The following is a 26,010-nucleotide window of genomic DNA, read 5'->3' as shown; positions in this document are numbered from 1 at the left end:
TGCCACAGCCATTCCAGAGAACATGTTGCGTGTCTCTGCGACCAGCACAGTCTGGATTTGAGATCTGCCTTCCCAGGGGGCCATGCCTTTAAGCTGAATTAGCTACGCTACCAGGCAGCCCAGAGTCAGGTTCCTTACACTAGATTTGCAGGCATGACCAAGCTCCAAACCTCTGCTCTCACCTCGGAGAAGGGCACACTGAATTTTCAGAAGCACCAACACTGACGAACATGAAATCTGTTCTTCTCAGAAGAGATACTGGCTCTTAAAAAAAGAGGCAAGGACAACATTTCTCTCTAGTCCTGTACAGGCAAGATGACAAGTCTTCCAGCCTCTCCCCCCTCCCCTTGCTATGTTCCTGCCTTCAAACAGGGAAATTATGGAACAGCTGTTGCTTTTGCCAGCTTTGTGAGAGGCAAAGAGCAGCAGTCAGAAGGAGCAGCGGGGGGACAAGACTGTAATATACTCCGTGTCCCATCTGTTGGGAGTGGGTAACAGAAGACAGCGGGCGAGGAGGGAAATAGTGACTCCGACGTACAGCCCAACACCTCTTGTCTCCCCACTTATCTTATGTTCCCTGGCTCCATATCCAGCAACTGCAGCAAAGGAAAGGACAAAGTTAAATGTGTAATATCAATCAGTTTAGTATCCTGATAGCGTTCGCAAGTAAGTTGTTTAATTAATACACTCTGCAGTCAGTGTTTTGGCTTACTTGTACTCTGCCATGTGGCAAACTAGACAAAGCAGATGGTCAATAAGCTCTGTTAAACTGTCAGGGCCAGCTATTATAAAGAGACACAAAACAGCTCTCTGATAGTTCCAAAATTTTTAAGCTAAGTCTCAGCAATCTCAGTTTCACTCCTCCTCCTAGAAATGCTGGCATCAAAAGAATAAAGATTAAACTAATAACTTTCCCAAGCTCAGAGCTCTCCGGGCTCCATCCTAAAAGATGCTCAAATTCATTAAAAAGCACAGAAATGTGAGAATAGCCAGTATCATCTGCAGCACGCTGAGACACCACTGATTTGTGAAATCAGCTGTTTTGCATCTTAAAAAATAATAATAAGTAAGCATAGCACTTAAGTTTAGAGAGCTAGGCTAAAAGTCAAATATTAATCCCTCTGCCTCTGAATGTCAAGCAGGGAGACCAGCACAGCACGAGCCTTATTGAAAAGCATGAACAGGTTGACAACGCAAATTTCAAACTACTTGCTGCTCTTCACCAGAACAAGTTGTTGTCACACTTAAACTCTGAAACAAACCTCAGACACTTCACCTCTCGTGTACCTCCAGGTAGCACTTCGATCCTCACAACAAAGAAGGATGCTCTTGAAAAATAACCAGAGTTGAAGTCTGGTTCAGCAGGGAGCAGCAGCTTTGTCAGGCTGGAGCAGAAGGGATCAGGCAGGGCACGGCACTACGCCTGGTTTTGCTCTGCTGAAACCCGTCCGTGCCTGCTGCAGTGGTTTCCCTGCCTGCTAACCCAGAGCCACGCACGTGGAGGCCTTGTTCTGAGGCACCTCCAGAGACAAGCGCTCACATTTTGACAGCAGCGTGCCTTCCCCTCCCCTGCCACTAACCACGAGGGCAGGCTTTCCTGTGAGGCCTTCAGGTGCTACAGGTCAACTCCTGCATCTCACCCCAGGAAAAAAGCAGTGAGCACTGTTATGACAGCCCTGATCCCAGCGGCAACAAACTCAACCAGCAAAACACGACATGTAGGCAGCCCTGGGGCTCCACGGAGCTGCCCTGAAGTGAAGCATCAAGTAAGGAGACTGGTATTTCTGTAGTGCCCGAGCAAGATAAGCTGCCATTTATCTGAAGAATGTTCTGCTTCCCCACATTAAAGCGGCTGAACCTCCACACCGGGAGTCTCAGAGCAACAAGGTTTTAAAGGTTTTGAGTACAGTTCTCTGTAAACCATCATGAGAAGTTCAAATGTGTATTTCAGGCACACGAATTGTGTCTTTCAGGCACTGTCTTACAGTCACCGTCACCAGACCCCTCAGCAGCACCTTTTCAGGAAGGACTAATTCTCATTTATGTTCCTAACTAAGCTCCTGTCACAGTAGGGCTCTAATATTAGCTGCTTGGTCTGACAAAAGCTCCTGCAGCAGCCACCAAAGTCATTATAATCATGGGGAGTTTGCAATTGCTGGCATCATTCAGGAGCTGCTGGCTAGAGAAATTAAAGTGTCAAGAGGCAGATCAACTTTGTTTTTGTAAATTATGATTTGTGTAACATGGGCTCGATGTTTCTATGTCTTAGACTCAGCCCACACAACCTATTTACAACGAGGAGCCAGACAAGCTTGAGTAGCACCAGGTAAAGGCTGCAGCAGCATGGGTTTCATCCTTCTGGACAACGCTGGCTAGTTTCTAGCCTCTGGCAGACTTTCAAGGAATCATTCAAGCAATCTACCTGGATTCAAACTTCAAATACTCATCCCTGTGTGTTGCTTTTTCCTTCCACTGCCTTCCATCTTGGAAGCACTTGGAGGTTAGCCTTCTCCTTCCGTCCTCTTCTCTTCTGCCCTGCTTTCAAATAAACCGTCCCATCTTGGGACCATTTTAAAGTACACCTACAAAACTTCTTTTTTTTTTTATTGGTTTGGTTTGTGTTTTTGTTTTTTTTTTTTAACTGACACCCAGGACTCAGAAAGCTGAGATTTCTCTTGCCTGGCTTCAGATGTCTACCATCTACAGTAAACAGAAGGAGACTCAAAATGGAGAATCAAGCACCTACAGCATAGAGGTCTGCCTCAGGGCAGGTGAATCTTACTCAGATACCAGCACGAAAGACCTGCATCCTCCTGGTATGGCAGACGCTGAAGGTCACTGTTGGTACTGTTGATCCTGAAGGCAACATGCACACAGCAGTCCACCCTAGTCCGGCAGGGCCAAGCCAATGCCCTTCTAAAGATCTTGATGAAGTTATCCCATGTACCTTGGTGAAGGTTGAGGCAGGACATGAGACCAAAGACAGACTGTCTTAAGGACTGGCTCTGGTGTTGCTCATCCTCCTTAGCCAAACGAGACACGTTACAAATCACAATGAATGTCATTTAGTTCTTCCATCTGTTAGACTGTATTTTAAGACGAAACTTTTTTGCTACCAGCTGAAAAGAAACACATCAAAAGTTCTAAAGACAGGCGCTACCAGCTGGCTACTCTGACCACCCAACAAACGTTAATTTCAGTGCCAAAAAATTAAAAAATAAAGGGAAAAAGGGAAAAAAAAACGTAGCTGCCTCAAGTTAAATATTAACACGGACAGATTTTAACAAGATTAACTTGTTAACTTGGACAGATTTTAATTAATTTGCTCAATATAATGCAATAGTCTTTTCTGCAGAAAATAGTTTTCTACCTGCAGACACCAAGAAGGGGAAGTAACACTGCCTGAGCATCCTCCCTGCTGCACTTCTTAGAACAGGAGGTAGCTCTTCTCTATTAGCACACCTTAGTCAAAGATGTGACTGTTTCACATTCTTCTCATGCTGTTTCACATTCTTCTCATACAACTTCACCTTTGAAATCAAAGATGTGATTGGAAGTGCAGGGGAAGAAAATGTCAAGCAGGTGAACATTACAATTTAAAATAAATATTTCCAAGAACAGCAGTGCTCCCACTGACACGCTGTATTTAGCACACACATCTAAATCCAGAGACTGCATGGCAGTGAAGTGTATACAGGAAACATAACATCACCATCCCGTGGGGTGTAGACACAGATGAATTCAAATGAATTCAAAATAAAGCCTACTGAAAGACTCCTTTGCAGACGACCCAGGCCACAACAGCACAAACATGTTCACGAGGAAGATTCCTACAGTCTTTATCCCTCCAGATTCTCACAGGCCTGTTTCTATTCCCACCTACAGATCTTCTCAAGTGGGAGATGTTCCAGGGGTACCAGAGACAGTAATCAAGTCTTCAGACATGAAACTGCATGCACATGCATGCAAAACCAGGTGGAAGGAAGGGAGTAAGATCAAAGTCAGGCACTCCCTTTCCCTCTCTGGGAAAAAGAGCTAAGGGAGGAAGCTCCATTTGCTCCTTTCTCTCATTTCTGTTGTTTCCCACTCCAAAAGATTTCAGTTTCAAAATAGCTTTCAGCACAAACTACATCCAATGTGTCCTAAAACTGCTGATTTTTACAGGGCTTCTTGTAGGTGGAACAAGAGCGCTCACCTAGCACTCAGGGCAAAGTATAGGACCACGGGAGCTTGAGGCTATTTTTAGGTGGTTTGTTTTGTTCTTTTGTTTGTTTTTTAAACTGTGGCACACAAAGAGCAATGACTCCCTTTGACAATGAAGTGGCACATCAGCAAAGTAGATGCAGATGAGGGCATTAGCTTGAAAACAAGTTTCACATCAAAGTCTGACTTGCTACTAACAGGTAATTTTCTTTAGGACAACAGGCACTTCAAAGTCAGCATGGGGAAGGAAGGGAAGGGAAGGGAAGGGAAGGGAAGGGAAGGGAAGGGAAGGGAAGGGAAGGGAAGGGAAGGGAAGGGAAGGGAAGGGAAGGGAAGGGAAGGGAAGGGAAGGGAAGGGAAGGGAAGGGAAGGGAAGGGAAGGGAAGGGAAGGGAAGGGAAGGGAAGGGAAGGGAAGGGAAGGGAAGGGAAGGGAAGGGAAGGGAAGGGAAGGGAAGGGAAGGGAAGGGAAGGGAAGGGAAGGGAAGGGAAGGGAAGGGAAGGGAAGGGAAGGGAAGGGAAGGGAAGGGAAGGGATAAATTGCTGGTTTCAAAGTAGTAGATATATGTCTGGTCTGTCAGAGACCAACATAGGAGCTACTCGAAGAGGGCTGCATACCACATTTGTGGCTGGATTCCTTACAGCTGTTCTTACACAGAGCAGAAACAAGGACACAGGTGAGGAAGCTGTGGGTCCCAGGGAGCCTGGGCTTCCTGTGATTCATGTCTCGATTCCTAGGTGCCCAAATAAAGCTCTTCCCTTGCTAGATGCCAGCAGCTTAGCTGTGTGGATTCACTACCAGCTAATAGAGGACAAAGATCTTCCCTTCAATGAAGGTACTCATGGGGCTTCTAAATTTTGTGAAAATAGGCAGCTAAATCGTCAAGGTATCATCCCAGCCAATTTCAAACTCGTGTTATAAAAGTGAGCCTGGCAGCAGTCACATACGCACACGCAGATTTTCTGCCAAGCACCTTTGGTTCGCCATTTTAGCTTTATAATGGAGACAAATACACTCAGTGCCCCTGACACAACCCCCCTGCTCTGGTGGCAGTCCAACCTGGTACTGGCCAGAGAAGCAGCTTTCAGGATTTATATTTGAATGGGCTCAGCAAGCTGTTTTGGGCTTGCTACCAGTGTTGATGCCCATAGAAGTAATCTGTTCCTGCTCAGCTTTTAAGCATCCTGTAGTACCAGCTCCAAAGACTCTCCACAGTAGAAGGGGTCCTTCTTAAAACTGGCAATGGTCAGTCAGTGCTCAGGTAGTCCCAAAGACCTCTTTCCTTCCCAAATTAATAGACCGAGCTTCAGAGGATTCCCCATGCAGCACCAGGATTACACGCAGTATCTCTTTGTCCGACCTGTATTACCAGATTTCTGTAAAACCCAAGTTCTCATTTTTATGCATTCTGAAGTATGTTGGTGAACCACACGAGCCACAAGCCAAAAGGGATGCACGCTTTAGTATTTTCTCTTATCAATGAGCACGGGAAAAAGAAAAAAACAAAAACGGAAAGAGGATAATGAAAGTGGCAGGTGGATTTTGAAAACCACTTCAAGCTCTGGCTAAAAATAGAATACCCAGTTTCAAATTAAAAGTTTGGATGAGTAGCCTGACATGCTCCAATGCTAAAGAAACACTAGCAATTTTCCAAGAGCTGGTCAGGGAGACTGAGCGTGCCAGAGCGCAGCAGCAGCATGAGAAGCTTCTTGTACAGCAACTGGCCTGAATCCAGCCTCCCAGGCAGACTTTTTCCTCCGACGAAGGGGAGCTGGGCTCCGCACTTCTGCAGCATCCAAAGGCAAGCTTTGCTCCAGCAAGCCCTAATAAATCCTACACTCATAACAAGCAGTGTTTCCTTCCATAGTCATGGTTCACAGGCTAAAATCTACTGCGTGCAGAATGGGCGCAGCAGCCATCGCCTGGGCGTTTCAGCACAGCAGAACACAGCACCCAGGGAGCACTTTCTGAAAAGGAAGGACTCCAACTCTCATGGAATAGAGAGTTAATCCATTGCCACTTGCTAAAATTAAATGTATCCAGTTCCCCTTTGTTAAAAACCCCATTACCTAGCCACAAGCGGGAGGTGAGCTATGCCAGGAATACTCGTATATGTGCTCCATCTTAAAAATGCTGAAGATCCTTCATATTATGCCTTTGGCACCTGCTGCTGAATAGACAAGCCAAAACATAAGACGATTTGTAACACAAAAATATTCAAAACCGAAATACATGCACTTGCAACACCATTTTCCAATCCAAAGGGATTAAACAATTATGTATTTAATTAGAAAAATTGGGACATCAGTTTCACTCTGTTTCAAGGCAGATCAAAACTCATTTCCTGCTGTGGTTTCAGAGGCAGCTCTGGATAACTGCTTATGCAAAGACAGTTAGGAAAGCAGGTTAATTTCTGAGTCTCTCCATGTCGTGGTTCTTAACAAAGAGGCAAAAAATGTCTGTACATAGAAAAAAGGGAAAACTATTTTTTATAGTTTAAAGACAGCCCAGGATATCCACACAAATAGTGAATATTAGTGTGGCAAGTCCTTAAATACTTCAGATATAGCCGAGGAGAAATAATGGTTCACAGCTTCCAATCTACAAGGAAGATTCAACCTACACAGAGGAACAAGTGAGGGTAAATTAAAGTTGCAGTTTAGAATTACTCATCCCCTGGTAAGCACAGCCTGATGGCCTGTGTTACATACACGTTCAACCTGGCAGTCTGGCTCAGGTGATAGAGTTGTTTTGAGCGCTGGGCCAAAGTTTTACATCAAAGCAACTCTACATTGCCCTAGCAGTCAAGGCAGTGGTATCTTTCTTCTGTGACTTTTTTTTTTTTTTTTCCATAAGAAACTATTCTGGCCTTCTTTAAACTCTTGGCAAGTCAGCTTCAGCTCATGCCTTGCTCCCAGCGAGCTCGGACCACACGAGAAGTGCACCACGCACCCTGGTGCTCCACTCCCAGCCTATTTGGAAGTACAGGCAAATCCCCCAGTGCTGCTTACTCGTGGGCTGGTGCTCTTCCCCCTTTTGAAGATCACAGCCCTTTGATTAGAGCCCTACAGCAACTTCAGTCATTTGATGCTTTCCCACAATATCTTCCTCCCTGCCCCCTCCAAATATGCCCCGAGGTCCAACCAGCTCCCCCAGCTCACTGGGAACTGAGGAGCAGCTCGGCTTGCCGCAGCAGAAAGCTGTGGGAATAAAGCCCCAGCAATCCTAGGAACAGGCATATGTGACCCAAGTGCCCCGGTACACACTGCAATCCACGCTGTTTACAAGTGCTCCAGGGCTAGCGACCCAGGTTAGTCCACCTGCTCTGCAGCTGGGGATGATTGACGTGCAAGGCATCCTGGCATGCAGGAGAAACATCCAGCTGAGCACCGAATTCATACGAGCACTGCAAGACTGCTCTCCAGGGCTTGCAAAAGTTTAACACTCACAGTTAGGCTTGTTTTGGCAGAGAGAAGAGCTTCACACTTTGGAAACAGGAATTACAGATAGCAAATAAAGGTCATCTTCCAATTAGACAGCAAAGACTAACAACCTTACAGTCATGTCTTCCCAAGGAGCACGTGTGACATTGGGCAAGTCACAATGTGATCATTTTCATCTCTGACGTGGATGAAATCCTTAGTTAGCCCTTATTTCTGACGCTTTGTTCATTAACCTTTGAGCACTTGAGACTGACTGCACTTTAGAACTAATGCAATGCAAATATTTACCTGGGAATAATAAAATACTGTGAATAAGAGCCGAACTAAAGCTAACCTCAGTTTTAGAATCTGTCTTGAAGTTGCTTGACTGTCCTCAGTCACACAGCCATGATGTTACATTAACAGGCTTCTTCCTGTTTAATTGCATATAATTTTTCTTGAGATGTGTGTTTAATACTGGCAGTTAAATGGATCATTAGGACTGGAAATGCCCATCTCTTTGGAGATGAATGGGATGGTGCAGGGTAAGTTTCTGTTTTCAGAGCTGCCATTAGCATGCTGATAGTTTTCTTTAAGGCACCATTAACACAGCAGCAGCCAAGGCTGGCTTACACAGCTGCAAAGAAAGTACTATCCAACCAGTTTAATTCTTTTTTCCTCACCTATATGAATCTCTGCAGAAATCTGCAGGTCTGTTTGTGCACTGTAGAAGAGGAAGATGCAACTGGAGGAGTCAGACGTTTCTGTACTCCCTTCTTCTGTGCTTGTCTGTCACTGCACTCCCATGACCATGAGGTAGGAGGGAGCTGTATGGCTGACTTCTGGGAGAATGCTGGATCCCAATCAGCACTCGGGCTCTTCCCATCTTTACTCTTTCACACCTCTGCCCAGCACTCAGCCCCTTGCAGGACTGCCGTCAGGGCTCCCATGTCAGGCAGGGCCACGCAGCTCGCCTCCACATGGCGCTGCCGGGCCCTGGGGTTTGCCTGTTTCACCCTTGGTGCTGTCAGCCTGTCGCAAGCCGAATCTTTCGGCATACCAAGCTGCTGCAATACGCAAAAATTAAGAGAAGAAATATTGTTCCAGAAATGGACATTTAAACGGGTTTCATGGCTGTACAAATGCACGTCAGAAATGAGTCTTGCCACAGAAAGCAAATGAGTGGTGCGACACGCACCTTTCCCTTGGGGTGGGGTGGCTGCTCTGGCTGTGGCACAACAGCTGTACCTCTGAAACCCAGCATCATGCACCCACACATCAAAGCCTCTTCCAGACCAAGAGATCTCCCCACAAGGCCGAACTTCTGACACTTGACCCCGACAGCCTTAAAAAACACCCAGAACTAAAAGCCTTTCATAAGAATATATCCCAAAGCACACCATGCTCACAGGCAAGCCAGCCCCAGGAGCCAAACCAACCTCAGTGCAGCGCCCTGAGGGGACCGCCAGCCCTGCCTGTCCCTGCTTGCCCCCAGGACCCCACATCAGCCCAGGGCCACCAGCCCCAGCACCAGCGAGGCCACATCAGGGCCAGGCTCCAGCTCCCCACAGCCCGGCCCCACCGCAGGCCCACGTCCTGGCCTGGCTTCAGCCCAGCATGCATGGTACGGGTGCCAGACCCGCACATTTGGGAACCTGCAACAAGGCCCAGGGCTGCTCAAGCCCTGCAGCAGCATCACGGCTCTGCTGTACAGCACAGGAAGGGAAAAGGAAGATGTCTCACCGAGTATTGTATTCGCAGTCAGCCGCAGAGGCAAGCTCCAGAAACGCCTCCCAGCCAGCACCATGGGACTGCTGTCAACCTTTCTGCTTTCTCCACGGGCGCACAGGTTTTCCTTCATTTGTCACCAACCAGCCCGCCAGGCAGGCCTGCTGCTCCAGGGCCACACTTTGGCCAGGAGTCAGCTTCAGCATCGCTGCTGCTCTGCGCTGAGCAATACAAGATGTGAGCGGAGAAGGCTTTAATTCGTGAGAGAAGAGCTCGCGCTCCTTTTCCTCCAGCTTTCACTCTATTTCTCATTTCCAGCAGCATCTCAAACGCTAAGCTGGAGCGATGCCAAGTGGGCATGTCTTTGCATACATGAATTCCCCTCATACAACACATGCACACATGCTCTGCTTCGCTTCCCCGTACCTGAGAGCAAGCAAAGCCCCCGCTCCTGCAGCAGCAGAGCAGCTGTAAGGCAGCCGCTGTGCTCAGCTCCTCTGCCAGCCAGCCTGCCTTCACGCATGGATGGCTTCCCCTGCCTTGCCTCCTCTGTGTACCTTGTCTTTTGAGGGAAGAAATCCCCAGCCTAGGTTTTAATCTAACCTTCCTGACATCAATTTGCTAACCGACCACTGGCAAAGCAGAGAAGCAGAAAGGCAGATGAGTGCTAAAAGAAACAATCCGAGGGGCTGGAGTCGCCATCAAAGACAAGCCAGTGTTGGAGGAGGACAGTCAGACATACTCTAGCCTCACTGCTTTTATGCCTAACAATGCAGCAGTGAAAATCAGAAGGGGGAAAAAAAATATCTGCTTTTTCAAGGCATAGCCAGACAGTCAGCGCTTCAGAAGCACATCTCTGTTCAGCACTGCGGAAGTAATTGCATGTATAGTTCAGGTTTTGCCTTCTCATAAAGGTTAAAAAAAATATCAAAGGATGAGAAAATGGTGATAGTCTGGAGCAGAAGCAGATGCTGTAACGTGATGGTGAACAGGTCACTTTGAGCCTAACGTTAAAAGACCACCACTTTCTAACACTAACTATTTCTAGCATAGCTGGAGTACTAAAATTAAACAAGTGTTAAGATGGGCTCAGCGAGTGGAAAATTGCTTCTATTAAAAAATTTGCCTCGTAACATTCCTCTCAGAGGCACGGGGTGCAGAAAAACAGCTTGTAACTGTCTATTATTCTGTTTCTACTACAGCTTGTACCTTAGACATTTGGACCCTGCATTTGCTGTTCCATGAAATGCCATCAACAATTTATCTCGCTCAACATCTGTCAGTCCAGAAAAGTCTGAGAAGACCATTTCACCCACTAGTGGTAGGCTTCGAGCACGTTGGCAACTGCACAAGTGTCCCTAAAGACACTTGCCCAGACCCCCTGAACAAAAAAGTTACTAAAACTAAATACTTTAAAAGCATTTGGGCACATCACACCTCAGAGTTAAATGTACAGATATCCTCATTTATTTGTAGGAAGGCCAGCAGCTGTTGGTAGTGATTGTAGTATTTCTCCCTTAATCTGTTCCCAGTGTTACTGCAGATTCCTCAATATTGGCATTGCTTTGAACTTTATTCAAAAGAAGTTTTCTTAAAATACAAAATTACAGTACCCACTTGTCCCAAAAGCAGCCTCTAGAGCCAGATAAGCCAACTTAAAACAGAAGCACTGTCAATCTCATTGTCCCTACAGTTCCTAACTTCAGATGTTCCCTCTTCCACTATACCTACAGTGTGAGCATTGCGTCTTTAAAGCCTAACAGAGAAGAGAAAGATAGAAGGGGACGAGGTGGATCAGGGGCTTGGGGGAACAGGAAGAAAAATAACTTACTGAAAAATTGCTTACTTGTATCAAATTGGCACCTCCTACTGACCCTAGCTGCTGCCAGAAGCAAGCCAGCAGAGCTCAGGCAAGGGAACATCTACCCACATACTTAAACCCAATGTGCTCACTAGGGAAAAGAAATAACATGGCAAAACAGAGAAGGGCAGGCAGCCTGCCAAAGACTCGCTATTCTCATTCCACCATCTCTACCTTACTTTTGCCTCTCCAGGCCCACCCAACTTTCCATTTTCTCCTTTGCTTCTCCAGTGCCTACCTGCCTGGTCCTGATAAGCCAACAGTTGGCTCAGGGACAGTGGATACCCATCTACTGCCTACCACACAGATGGACAAAAGCAAGCTTTAGAGGAGAGAGGAGTATTTGCTCTCTCCTAGTAAAATATGTGGCGTTTAGGACTGAGCAGAACTTGCTGACACTGCAGTGGAGAAATAAGTGGAGGAAAGGTGCGAAATTCTCTGTCTTCTCACAGCCCTATCAACAACTGCAGCCTCTGCACTTTCTAGGACAAGGGGTCCCAAGAGTTCCCAACCACTCCATTCTCTCATGCACTTAAATTTTAGAGCAGTTCTCAAGGCAGGAGATATGCCCTTGTGGTATGCATTTAAGTGGGTAAATTACCCTAAGAGCCACAGGCAGTAAAAGCGGGGATGCAGCCAGCAGGTGGAGGTGTGGGCAAGACACAAGGTGGAGCAGCAAGTTACCTGGGCTTCATGCCATTGCTACTAAATTATGGGAAACAAGCACCACAAGAAATACAAGACCAAATGCCATAAGATTCTGAATTTTGGAAACTCTACAACTCATGGTGCTCATAACTGATAATAAAAGTCAATCCTCTGTTACGACAGCTGTAGCTCTCTATCTTCTCTATCATAACACCAAATAAAATAAATTGGTGAGAAGATGTGATCGTAAGAAAAAGATTTTAGGATGCCAAAATACTTTTTTGCTTCCCCCAGAAGAACTTCCTGTAACAACACAGTACATCAAGAATTCCATTCAGGCATAAGTTTAAAAAATAAAAATAAATAAACCTCCGCTCATTATGCAGGGAAAATGAAGAATCTTGCATTCTGCAACTGCAGCGTCATTAGTAAGCACTGAGAAGGAGCTGACATCCAGTCACGGTAAGGTTTAGACTTCATTTAGGCTTCTTGAGTACTAACATTGGTATTTCACTGTTTTCATAACTGAACTGTCAAAACAACTTCAACTTACCCAAAAATATCCATAACACACTGGTTAAGGAATTCTTGTCTAATTTGTGTATCTCTACAGAAGTCTAAAGGAACCACTAAAGTGTGAAATTGCCAAATGACGAAGAGGCATTGATCACAAACTACACTGAGAAGAGTAAGAGAAGCGTTCAGCACTTTCTAACCATACCCATGACACGGATCCAATCTCAGTGAAACATTTGTTGAAAATCAAGCGCTGTCTCCAAAGCAAATGCCTTGTATTCTTGATATAAAAATAGGACATGCTAAGTCTATGCATGGTTGTCACTTCTCTTAAACAAAACACTCCAGAGCAGATATGGAGGACGTGTCATGTTTTTTGTCCTCATCCACTTTCGCACAAGGCAGAAATAGTTTGGTATTAGCAAATACATGTCGTACTCTAAATCACTGTTACACAGTCACCCTTGGGCAGGCTGTGCAGTAAGTTAAGCCATCGGGAGCTTTCTAAATGGTGGTACTTTGGGCATTACACAGGTGGGATGATTCTCCCCACAGCCATCACAGGACATCCCCACCACTGCCTGATCCGCAGCAGCGGGTCTGTCACCACCACAGAATAGTGGGAGCCCAGTTGATTCCTCCCTGCAATTTGTACACAACTCTGCATATGGGAAGAACACGACAGAGAGAAGCCAGCCAAACCCATACTGTGTTGGTGCACCACACACAAGGTAAGGGTGAACCAGAGGAACTGGAGAGAGGACTTCTCATCTAGGAACGAAAAGTGCTCGTGAGGGCAAGCTGTGCTACATGGAAGCAAAGCTGGAATGTGCTCTGAGCTCCACAGCTAGACAACGCAGGAGGAACATGCAGGGCATTTTCTGCAATTAAAGGTTACACACCTCATCCCTGCATTTCCATCTGTTTCCCTTTCAGAAGGAAATAAAACTCGTACAGAGCTAGCTGAGGTTCATAACCATCAACCTAGCACTTCAGAGGAGCCCTGAGATTCATCAGCAGTTTTCTCCTTCAGACAGACCACAGTGGTGTCAAGCTCTCCCTGCATGACCCCTGACAACCTAGGACCACCCTAGATCAAATCTGACAGACTGACTGCTTTCTTCTAAGAGTGGAGGTGAAAAAGACCCAAGGAAGAGAGTTTAAGAAAAAAATTTCAGCCAAATAGGATCAACACCAGGTCTTTTGCGCTCTGGGAATTTAGGCTAAACAGCAGTGCAATTAAGCAGGTTTACCTCTTGGGGCACTTCAGGGATTAATTACTCCATCAGGACACTTGAGAGAACACAAGGGGAGAGCATGTGAGATAATGAGGCCTCTAAATAGCCCTCCTCACCTCAGCTTCAGCGGCCTTGCAGAAACCATCTGTTAGTTTCCAGAACTCATTTTCTCTGCGCCGAGAAGTTGTGCATAAATTGTCTTCCACCATCAGTCACACAGGATGGGTACATCGAGCATCAGACACAGTCATGGTCTCCTCACCACATTTTTGTCTGACCAGTCAATTAAAGCCTTATTGGTCAGAATAACAGACGGTTTCTCAGCGCCAGTATTTCTTCGGTCAGAAGGATTAGGTCATGCCAGATTTGACATGGTAGACAAGAAGCCTGTCTTCTGTGGGGGAAAAAAGTTGTATCGAGTAGAACCAAAACAAGTGCTCTCACATTCCACAGAATCCAGGAGCAACGCAATCCTGTCAGAAATTCAGCTGGCAAGAGACCTGGAGAGCTTTCCGTATCCCTCCAAGTGGTGGCTGGGCAGAGCGGTGTCCTCTGCACGGTGATGGCTCCTAGGCCTCCCTCTGCCTCCCCCCAGACACTAATTTTGAGCAGAAGATGAGCCAGGCCTTGCAGTTGATGCGTTTTGGCCCGGGTCCACCAGCATCAAGAGGCATCAGCAGGAGTTGTAACACGCTCCAAAGCCGGCACTCCTCTTCCCCAGGGGCCAGAGACATCGGTTAGCTCCCCGGGCAAGTCCCCAGACTGCCAAAGATAGAGCACCGCCTGAGGAATCTTTAAAATGAATTTGTTAAACTGCTTCAGATCCAGGGAGTGGAATAATCTGCTGCGACTAGCCCGCCCGGGACAACAAACCCCAGGAGAAGGGAGCCAAAGACTGTGTGGGTCCACCGTGTGATCCCGCTGTTCCTTCTGCCTGCCAGTTCCCAAAAATGTATTTTGGCACCTGGCCCTGCCTTCTTCTACTTGCTGCGTTCAAACTACTGCTTGCTACACGCAAACTACTAACTCAGAGTAAGAGCTAAAATAGTAGTCGTGACATAAACGTTTCAAGTGGAAATCTAGCAGGAACTGAAAGAAATTACCAGAAAGAAGTGTTCAGAGACCTACTGAAAAGGAGGCAAAGGAGGGAGGTCACTGAGGTGTTTTCTTTCATAGAAGTGGTCCTAGAGGCCTCCACTGCAGGCAGCCTGAGACAAGGCAGCCTCCAGATGACAAAGACGAGGATTGGCCTTGCTTCCTCATCTTGGTGTACTTGGTGGTCAGAATTACTTCAAGACACCACAGAAAATCTCCTCCGTTTGGTCTTGACCAGCACACAACAGGTGGATACCTACAAGCAAGTCAACTACTAGTGTGTCTAGCTAAAGGTTTAAACTCGTACTGCAGGGACAGCTGAGTAAGGGCTGAGGTGTACTAAAACAGTACAATTACCAGCAGCACAACAAAACTAAGAACCAAGAGTTTATTCCAGAACATCTGGAGCTCTTTTCTGACATAAATTGCAATATGTGTTTGGGGTATTATCCTTCAAAACGTAAAGCAGCCAGTCACAAAAGCTCAAGGAATTCCCTGTTCTTGAAGTAGATGTGTCAAACTGTTATAATCACTCACCTGAAGAAGAACAAATCATGCTAGAGTCGATTCATATATATATTTTAAAGAAGGCATCATTCACATGCTGAAGGTAGGATCTTGAGCGGTTACCATCATATATTTTCCAAGTATTGCTAAATTAACTCTATGAAATATTAGTGAGCACATTTCTCCTGCAGTCTGCAGACATCTCGTCAAGAGGCAGGTTCTGTCGTAAGGTAGTAAGTGATCTACAGCAGTCACTGCCTCAATACTTCTGCCCCTCTCCTGCAATCATCACTTGACCCTCATGATGCTCAGAGTAAGGACATGATAAAGTGCATTTAAACTTTGCCCCTGAGTGAGAATCCAGACAAGAAGATGCCAAGCAAGCACAAGTCTTCTGTCTATGGCCTTCTATAATTTATGACAGAAGTGAAAAAACCTTAGTGCCTGACAGGTATACTTATGAATTTATGAAGTAATCTGGAAAGAAACATCATATAACTGAGTTGCTCCGTTACAAAATGGTATCAAATGCAAAGAAGAGCTTATCTATAAATGAAAAAGCAGACTCTAGGAGATCCTTCTCAATTCTGTGTTCTAGAAAGTAATCCTATTAAGACAGTCTGATACGAGGTTTTTCATTAGGCATTCGCTGTGCCATCATTTTTATTTATCAAGTCCAACACACGGGACTGAAGTGTGTGACCCTGTTGTTAGCACCACACTCAGAAAGGTGTTCTCCATCCAAAAGTCATGTCACCTGTAGCCTAGCTCCCACCGCACAAGCCAGCCACTTACACACTTGCCATTACATCTCTTCCAATGAGTGCTTTTGTGCTAGATTTGCTCCACTTCCATATTATACATGGAATTAATTAAGCTATCAACGTTCTAATAATTACAGATATATAGTACACATAATTTTTCTCTAGGTTCAGATCTACTAGATCTGCACTGCTGATAAATATCACCTATATTAAAAAGATACAAGATGCCTTCTGGGGCTGTGATCTGTGTGTTCCTTGAAAACAGCTTAAGATACTGTGTTGAACTGGTTCCTAGAACAGATACCATGCTCCTTCGGGGGAAAAACAAGGTAACAGTTCTGCTATTCAAATGTGAGCCTCAGAATTAAACACTTATCACTTCAAAGGAGATTTGATTTGTTTCAGTGTGCACCTCTGCCCAAACCGTTCTTCGTTCCAAGATCTTTAACACGCTAAATTTATTCTACCTTTGAAATACAGTCATACTGCTGCTGTACAGACTGCATAAAATTAAGATTTTATCCTTCTCCCCCCCCCCTTCTCCAACATTAATAACTTCTGGAAATCTTGACTCAGATAATTCCGTGTGTCACGCTGGGGGGCAGCAAAAGAAACTGCCAATGTTTTATGACAGGCAGCCAAACGCTGCGGTGACATAGATGGATGGCCATGTCTAACCTACTCAATTTGTGCTGTCAAACAGAACTTTCTGGAGTTAGACAGAAGGAAGGAAAATAAAAAGAGAAGGGAAAAATGAGAACTCAGACTTCTTATACTGCAGGCAAGACGCAAGGCTGCTGGGAGAATGGATTGATGATGTTGCTGCTGCTTTATCACCTGTGGTGACAAGAGACAAGGTGACCATAACTCAGGCTGAATCAGGTTAGAGATGCGATAGCCTATTTTTTCACGAGCATTTGCTGTAGTCCTGGAGAACTGCTTCACGCAGACCATATATAGTAGCATGCACTACAAAACTGCCCAGGGTTTTCTTGGTTGGATATGGGGACAGGTACAGTGCCTTTTCAAGTGGATGGAAACCACCTAATCTAAAGGGAGAGCTACAAGAATGTGTGGATCAACAGCAAATTAGTTAAGGCAGGCGACAGCCCTAATTGCAGAAGTACTGCAACAGTTAAGATCTACGTCAAGTAGAACATCTTTTTATTTAGATCCGACACCTCCTTCGAAATATTCACTATGCCTTTTAACAGGAGGTAGACGTGCCATGAAAGACGAATCTTTCTCACTTAAACAGAGCTATTTTTGTTTCAGGCACTTGGTTTTATAGCAATTTAGATTCGCTCTAAACATGCAAAGCTCTGAGAATAATGGGGGAGAGCCTCTTCCTTCCTGCCCTGCCAGAGCACAGGGGTATGAAGCAGTGCAGCAAAGCTCGAAGTAACCAGCTCCCAGCTATCTGGGGACAGATCATCCATGCTGTAGTTTGTGCTGCAAGTACAGGCACATCCAGGGTAGACTCAAGTCCAAAAGCAAAAGCATGTGATGAACCCGAGCGGGAGAAAAAAGTAGAGAAAGGACCCGCCCCCTCCCCGCTTCAGCTGTTTGTTCGCTGCGTTATTTGTAGCGGAGTTTACCTTTTTATTTTATTTTTAAATCCAGTTTTTCCATGTTCTCCACCCCTTCCCAGTCCCCACCCCAGTTACCACGGATAATCAGGCACCGAGTGTATGTAAAGCACTTTGCCTGGAGGCAGAAGAGGCTGTAGCCACAACGGTTGGCAGATACTGTTTTTAAGAAGTGCAATTATGAAAGGTGATGTAAGCAATCAATTATTTCTTTGCTTCGTCATAAAACCACCACACCTACCCCTTCAGCAAAGAGACCAGTTCAGTCCTGAACAGAGAGGGAAAGGACAAGGCTTGATATGGAATAGCTGGTGGAAGATTAAGATTTACGCTGTAAAGCTTCTAAATTACAAGTCGAAAATATTGCTGCTACTGAATATAAAACAATGAGCTACGACACTCAGGCCATACAAAGCTCAAGTGGTTTGAAAAAATAATTTTCCTGGACTCCTCGGGATGTAGCAAAAATTTTGCATTTAAAAAGGAGGAAGGTAGCTGAATGGCGGCACATTTCCTTCTAGATTAGGGTCTTCAGAACCTCAACGCAGAGCTTAAGCTGCACATTTAGAGACAAAAGGCTCTGGCCTCAGTGCCAGCAGGTGCTCGGCACCCTCACAGGTACTCAAGCCCATTCCTTCTTCCTGAAAGCAGCAGCATGCATTTTACGAGGGTTGTTTTACAGCTGCAAGCATTTTATAGGCCATTTTGAGCTTTCTGTTTTGTACCCTTGGGACTCTGCAAATACCTTTCCGTGGTTGCTACATGATTGGAGAAGCCTTTGCTGTTCCGGTGTTGCCCATATCCTTTGGAGGTCTCTGATGATAGCAACCCTTCGACCTGCTCTGGTTGTTGAGCAGCATCCCTGCCCTCAGGAGAGTGCTGCGAGGTTCATACCGCGGAGATCTGGCATCAGAAATAAGCATCCAAATGAAACAACTCAAATACATCCAGAAACAGTCAGGCAATTTGATGAGCCTCTACGTATACTCCAATGCACCTAGACTGTCATACTCGTTTTCCTGAAGAAAGAAATCCTTTACTGCACTTGCTACTGACAAGCTTCTTTTTACAGAACGGCTCTAATTCTCTAATTCTCAGACCTCTCTCAGTCTCTTTCCACTTCGGATCCATTTCGAAACGAGTTCACACACAATTACCATTTGTGAGGTCTTTGTCCAAGTCAGAGGAAGTCTATTCAAAGAGTCAGACAGTCAGTGAGTTTGTTGCCGTGGTGTTTTATTCAGTTGATTTCCTTACAAACACCTTTGTGAGAAATGAATAATAAACTTCAAACGTTATCTCACAGTAGCCTGAAGAATAAGTTGTACCTGGTCATACCATCAGGTCCACATTACTGAAGGGCAGCCTCGGCAGCATACTAAGCAGGCTGTTTTGGAAATAATGGTGTGTTTGGGGGAAAAATAAAATAAAAATAAAGCATTTGGCCCTTGTACTCAATGTTCTTCCAATCCGGAGCGAAACAGATCGCCAGTAGCCATGGCAACTCCTCAGCTACACGGGACCCGCGGGCACGCCGGCAGGATGGGCTGGAGGTGGTGGTCCACGCTGTGCAGAAGGGCGGTGAGCACATGAATACAGGCCCAAGTGGCTGGGGAAGAAGCAGCTGCAGCTGAGTCCATCAGCTCACAAAACTTGCCTGGGGTACCCTGTAGAGCATCCAGTCATTCTGCATATGCAGCACTGCTCCTACATCCATCTGCAAATGGATTCAGTACCGAAAATACATCTTGGAAAAGAGTCAAGGCAGTTCATTTCTTCGGAGGTCATGGTTAAGTGATTCGTGCCCCTCTTGCACCAGTCCATCCTTCCCGGGAAGCCTGGCAGGAAGCAGACTGCACACCTTCCCTGCCGCCCTCACGCCACCTTTCACAGCCTGCCACCAGCCCTACCACCGCAGCCAAAACATTTGGGTGGCAGGAGGGGAGAGGGAGGGCCAGGAAGTTTCTGCTTTCGCGATCCGGCTCTTCAGCCTAGATAAGTGCCTTCCTCTAGTTTCCTCCCGTCTAGCACCGAGCAGTTCGAACTCAAGTGCCTACAGACCGACAGACTCCCCCCGATGCTCCGCTAGGCACAAGCTGCTGCTGCTAGCACATCCCAGCGGCTCCAGGAAAACAGCCAAAGAGGGTGCTCATCCACACAGCACCCAGGGGAAGGGAGATCAGCCTGTGCTGGAACAGACTTAAGGGCTCCCTTCCCTCCCATTCCCCACCAATATCCTTTTTTTTAAACAAACAGCGGCAATGACTGGCCCTGCCAACATGAAATCCCTTACCCAACACAGGGCTTTATGCCACTCCTGTCCTTGCAGTCCCCACGTACCAGGGGAAGAGAACCCTGTGTGACAACAATCCTCAGTTTGGCACAACCCTGGGTCTGGCACAGCTCCGTGCTCTGAAATCAAATGCTTGAGGGGCTTTTGTGGGCAGCTCTTCCAGTTGTTTTTGCTTGTGTGTTGGATTTTTAAACATAGAATCCCACAATAAGTGTATATTGCCCTGCAACAGAGAAGGCATAAGCTTGAATGTAATCTCCCTGCTGCTTCTAAACCAAGATCATATCCCAAGCACTGATATCCGTACGTGATTAGACACACTCTCATAAAATAGTGGATTATCTCAACTATGCTCAGCAACAGCTCATATTAGAAGAAAAAAGTTTACCTCCAACTTTTAGAGTCCAAAATCTAAGGGCTCGTTCCATTTGACCATCCATGCCTCTACATGGAACGAACCCATAGCACAGCAAAATCTTTCTTCGCTGTTTATTAATGCTGTGTAAAGTCCATATGTCTGTCCTCTGTGCTCTTATTCCATCAGCATTCTGCCACCTACAGCAAATGCTGTACTCAGGGGTAGGCAGTACACCTGAGCACAGTGATGTACTTGAAAAGCAGAATGGTTTCTGGGGTCAAATACAGCAGCTTTTTCCATATATAAAGTTGTACTAGTTCTGTAGGAGCGTACACTGCGGATCCTATACCTGGAGAACCGGGCTGTCATCACTTAGATTCTGACACACAAGTTACAAATCATTAATAGCAGTGATGCAAGTTGTGTTGTGCAGTGTTATGTAGCAATTCTTAACCAATAATGAGTTTAGGCCAAAACATGAAGCATCCTTAGAGAAACTATTTTTAGAAACCAGACATGTAGTAAAGATCAATGCTGAAGTCAGTTCAAGTCCTGTGATTAAGGCACTGCATTTTCAATGCCCTAATTTGAGACTGCATCCTCAGTTTTAGCATTCATACAAACCAAAGTGAACAGGTTATAAAACTTCATTTTTTAATGACAGCAGCTCCATGAGCAAACAGCCAGACTGATGCTCACCTGAAGCACTCATCCTTAGTACATCAGCCTGACGGATTCTGGTGCCAAATGAACCCTGCTTACGAGTCTCTGGTCCCACTGAAGTTTACTGCCATGGGAATCCTTCACCACTCCGGTTGGTCTTTATCCCTAAACTCCGCTTCATGAAGAAGCAGCCTTTCTAAAGCTGATCGTTGGATGATGTATGTGTGGTCAGCATCAACACCAGTCTCAAAGAGCTCTTTCTAAACTACATTCCCCCAGCTCCATTACCCAATTTGGCATCTAATTTTTGAAACTAAAACCTGTACAGGTAAAACCAAAATTCACTTGGAAAAGAACCTGAAAAGCAAACCTGTCTCCTTACTTCCAGACCTCATCTCTTAAACCTTGTCACCGAGCCAAGACATACTCACGAGCACATAGCTGACTTAACTTGCAGGTACTTGAGAGGCTACGAATACATGTCTAGCTTTGAATAAAGGCAGTCTTTCTGTAGGTGTCCACTTACTGATAGATCTTGGCATAATTCAGCAGAAAACATTATTTACATGGAAAAAAGTGGGTAGGCACTACATGTACTCAGTCCTACAAAGAGACACCCAGGTCTTTATGCAGCCTTTCAGCATATGGCACTGCAAGAGTGCTCTGCTCTCTTATTTCGGTTCTTCCCAGGAACGGTGTGCATTGCTCTTTAGAAGAAGCTAACACCGGTTAGCTCTTTCAGGCTTAGAAATTTCAGGCTATTTCTGACATTCCAGCAGATCTGAGGCTGTTTCAGAACTTAAATGTCACCACATCAAGGAAGTCATGGTAGACCTACAGAGGTTGAAGCGAGCAGTCCCCACACTGCCCCCCGCCTGCCGATGGACAAAGTTACCAACGCTGCCTAGGAGATTTTGTTTCAGCACAAGAGCTGCATCTGTAAGCCTAGAAGTCTTTCAGGCAGATTCAAGCAAAGCATCTTACATCAAATTGCTGTCATCTTTATTGGCTACACACATCATGCATCTTCAGCCTGATGTTGATAGCACGTTAATTACTTGACCTTTTCACTGCTGCCATCGGTGTGAGACTGGACGGAGTCCCAGCACAGCAGCAAAGAGCCGACGACCTACACATTTTGCCCTCAACCTTCAAAGCTAAAAACGCTTTCACCTGTTGTCTCAAACCATTTTTTTCTACTAAAAGACATCTGAGAAAGCAAACCATCAAAGAAAAACCAGCCCTATTTTATGCAGCCATATACAGTCCCCATCTCAACGGAGAGCCCCTCTCCTAATGCAGACCTCCTTCTGTTTCAGTCATTGGTGGCACCTATGATAAGACTATAAGATTTATTCCTCAAGTGTTTCCACGCACCAAGCCAGTTATTTGAACACTGTTAAGAGCAGCAATAACTCCTTCAGACCTTGGTTTAGTCCCACGTACGACACGTTTTTTTTTGCGTAAAGAACAACTCCACCTATGTGTCAAAAGCACACAACACATTGCCCAAACAGGCCCCGGGGTTACAGCAGCGTGAGTCAAGCAGCGGCAGTAGGTGCAGCAAGCCAGCTACTGACCACGTTATCGCTTCATGCAAACACAAATCCATCAGCTCATGCAGACCGACTGAAGCACTGCTGGCCCCAAAGAAATCCTCTCAGCCTACAGGTTACACGGCCTCATGAAGCAGGCGGCTGCAGAGGCGCCAAGGCGGAGAGCGGCAGCTGCTTATTTTTAACCCACCAGCACCCTTCCCTCCCTTAGTTCACAGGCACGAATAGTTCAGGAGGCTTTCCCTCGTCACGTGCGCATTTCTGGTGAGGGACAGTCCATTTCTGGCAGACCTGCTGCTGAGCTGCTTCTGAGAGACAAGGGGCTGCCTCCGGGCATCAGTTTGGGGTACGTGCACCGAGTCCTGCATACCTCGGGCTCCCCGAGCACACCTGGGGCCCTGCCGAGCCCATCCTGGTGTGGTGTAGCAGGGCGAGCCGTGGGCTCCAGGGATGTGGGAGCTGCCACCCAGCCCAGCTCCCAGTGGCTTCATTGAGCCAAGGCGGGTGGCACAGCCGGGCGAGACCCTCGGTGCGGGCTGAGCACCTGGACCCTTCACAGCAGCAAACCAGGGGTACCACAAGGTTATGCTGCTGGCAGAGCTGTGCCAAGGCGAAGCACCAGGCACCAGCCCCGATCCCCCCCGCACACCGTCCTCCAGCCCCCGGCACCCCCAGCCCGGGTCGCCCCGCACCTCGCAGCCGTAGAGCTGCCCCAGCTGCTCCACGATCCACTCCTCCAGCACCAGCCGCTTGCGCAGCTCCTTGCGGTCGTACTTCACCGTCACCTTCCCCTGCTGCTGCCGCCGCTGCTGGACCTGCGCCGCCGCCACCGCCGCCTCCTCCCGCGAGGAGCCGCCGCCGCCTCCTCCTCCTCCGCCGCCGCCGCCGCCACCGCGGGGGCTCTGGAAGAAGACGCGGCCCCCGCCGCCGCCGCCCGCCGCCGCCTCGCTGCCCCCGGTCGCCACCGACATGCTCCGCTCCGCAGAGCACAGCACAGCCCAGCACAGCCCAGTACAGCCCAGTACAGCCCAGTACAGCCCCACACAGCACAGTCCCAGTCCCAGTCCCAGCCCCAGCCGCTACCGCCGGGCCGCCGCCGGTGGCGCGTCTGCCCCTCTCCCCCGCACCTGCCGTTTAAAGGCGGGCATGGCGCGGAGCCTCGGCCGGCCCCGCCGCGGGGAGGGAGGGAAGGAGGGAAGGAGGGAGGGAGGGAAAAAGGGAGGCAGGGAGGGAGGGATGTGCCACACCGGGGCGGGGACAGCGCCGCCGCCGCTGAGGGGAGGGGAGGGTTGGCGGGGCCCGCCCGGCTCCGTTAGCGAAGAGGCTTCCCTGTGACGGGGGCAGCAGCCATGGGGGCAGCCGCTGCCCCACAGCTGGGGCAGGGCCATGGGGAGCACATCCTGCCCTGCTGACCACACACAGAATCGCTAAGGCTGGACAAGCCCTCCAAAATCATCCGGTCCAACCACCCCTACCACCAGTGTCCCCACTGACCATGTCCCCAAGCACCACGTCCAGCCTCTCCTTGAGCACCCCCAGGGACGGTGACGCCACCACCTCCCTGGGCAACCCGTCCCAGTGCCTGGCTGCTCCTTCTGAGCAGAAATGTCTCCTCATTGCCAACCTGAACCTCCCCTGGTTGCAACTGGAGGCCATTCCCTCTGGTCCTATCACTGCGAGAAGAGGCCGACCCCCAGCTCCCCACGCCTTCCCTTCAGGTAGCTGCAGAGAGCAATGAGGTTTGCCCTGAGCCTCCTCTTCCCCAGACCAAACACCCCCAGCTCCCTCAGCCGCTCCTCACAGGACTGAGTCCTCCAGGCCCTGCACCAGCACAGGGAGGATGTCTTGGGTCAGAGGCGAAGGGGATCACAGCCATGACCACCACTTCTGCTGCAGCCAGATCCCTGTTGCCACTCAGCGTGCCCACATGCTACCTGCCGTGTTTCAGCCTCTTCAGCTCTCTGCATTGGGCAGCACCACTGAGCACGAGGCTAGCGTGAGGCATCTGAGCCTCATCAGGTTGCTTAGGTGAAACCCAGCTTGTGCTGCTAAAGGGATCATAATCTAATATGATCAAGAGATAAAATACTATTATTGGGCTTAAATGCTACAATAGCTTTCAGATTGTCATCTGAAAAAAAAGCCAGTTCTTCAAAGCAAAGCATATAAAGTTAAGCTCCTTATGTGTATTTAAGCACCACATGATTTTCAGCGATACTGAGCAACCACAGCTGGGCATCAGATGATGCTTGGAGCTTGGGCTGCAGGCAGAGCTTGAGCGAGTGCCACATCCCACAGGTCTGACTCGGTGCGGGGCGTCTGCCCTGTCCTCTGCCATGACCCAGGCAAACCCAGACTTCAGCTGCGGCTGCGTGGTGCTGCCTGGCTTTTATAAATCTGGGCTTGGGTAAACACAGTAAGAAAACACCATTTTCAACAGCTTGTGCTTAGAGAAACCAAAACGATGCAGAGGACTTTTTGAAAGAGGGGAGCGGCTGCCTTTTAAGCTTGTGTGTTTGGAGTGGCCTGTAATTTGGGCCTTCGCCGCTGCGTGTCATCTTGGAAGCCTGGTCCTGAGGTTCTGAACCACAGAACTCGAAACTTTCCTCTTCAGAGCAGAAACACTTTCATCTTTATGGACCGACTTTGTTCTCAGCTGCTGGAATTCACTATAGGTCAGTAGTTATCCGAGAAAAAACGGATTTGTGCAAAAGGTGGTAAAGACTGTGTTTGAGATATTTTAAAGCCATAGTAAGGATCCTACTTGATTTTCCATGGGATATAAAGCAAGAATACACAAATCATTGCCATAATAGAATATTTTCTGCAGCCAGAAGAACTCTGTGGTGTTCCACACTGGACCTAAATTTCCAGGCATTAGCCCTGGTTGGAAAATACTGAGATTTTTTGTTCCCTGGTGCAGCAAATATCAGGTGTACAGGTGGCATAGTCGTGAATACCAGGTTTACAGATGGCTAGCACACTCTTATTGACTCTGAGCATGAGAATCCAGAAAGTCTTAGCTGAATGACTTTTTCAATACTATTATTAATAGGATATTATAATCACTGCAGACAGTTAAAAGCTGTCACCTGCTATTCAAACAGCACTTCCACAGCACTCTTAAAGTAGAAAATGAGGTAGTGGGGATGCAAAAGCACGTCCTTAGAGGTTATCATTTCAAAATTACAGTTCTAACATAATGCGTAGTGGTTGGTAAATGTGGGTGGATGAGAAGCTGGCAGAACTGCCAGCATTGTCATAAGGCAGTTTTATGTGCCACTGGTTTTTCATTCAGTTTGTAAAGAGAGTGCATTCCTCAGGAAGCCAGGGCAAAAAGCACTGCCAAGAATCTTTCCTGAAACAATTTTGTTTCATGTGAAAGAAAGATCTAGTTGTTTAAAAGTCAAAGTTGAACAAAAATGGCTAGATCTGTTAACATCCTGGGAATGAGCAATGCAACCCTGTGTGGGCACAATCTCTTCTCCTGAGTGTCTGGAGGTGTATGAGAGCATTTGTTGGAGTAAGAAGATACGGAAGTTTCCTAGCAAATTCTTCTCAGTACCCTGA

The 26,010-nt window shown here is 47.2% G+C and overlaps 1 protein-coding gene across 1 annotated transcript in view; it reads right to left on the bottom strand.

Annotated features, from left to right (window-relative positions):
- The window catches only part of PPP1R14C (protein phosphatase 1 regulatory inhibitor subunit 14C), a 51,695-nt gene extending 28,073 nt beyond the window's left edge, over nucleotides 1–23,622 (bottom strand). The window contains exon 1 of the mRNA XM_084512424.1: nucleotides 23,133–23,622. Coding sequence (XP_084368550.1) covers nucleotides 23,133–23,411 — 279 coding nt within the window. The 5' untranslated portion in view covers nucleotides 23,412–23,622. The remainder of the gene's footprint in view (nucleotides 1–23,132) is intronic.
- Nucleotides 23,623–26,010: the final 2,388 nt, after the last annotated feature.

The sequence above is a fragment of the Aythya ferina genome (genome assembly GCF_964211825.1).
Source record: "Aythya ferina genome assembly, chromosome: 3".
Lineage (NCBI taxonomy): Eukaryota > Metazoa > Chordata > Aves > Anseriformes > Anatidae > Aythya > Aythya ferina.
The sequence above is the reverse complement of the archived record's forward strand: the minus strand, read 5'-3'. Positions and strand labels throughout refer to the sequence as shown.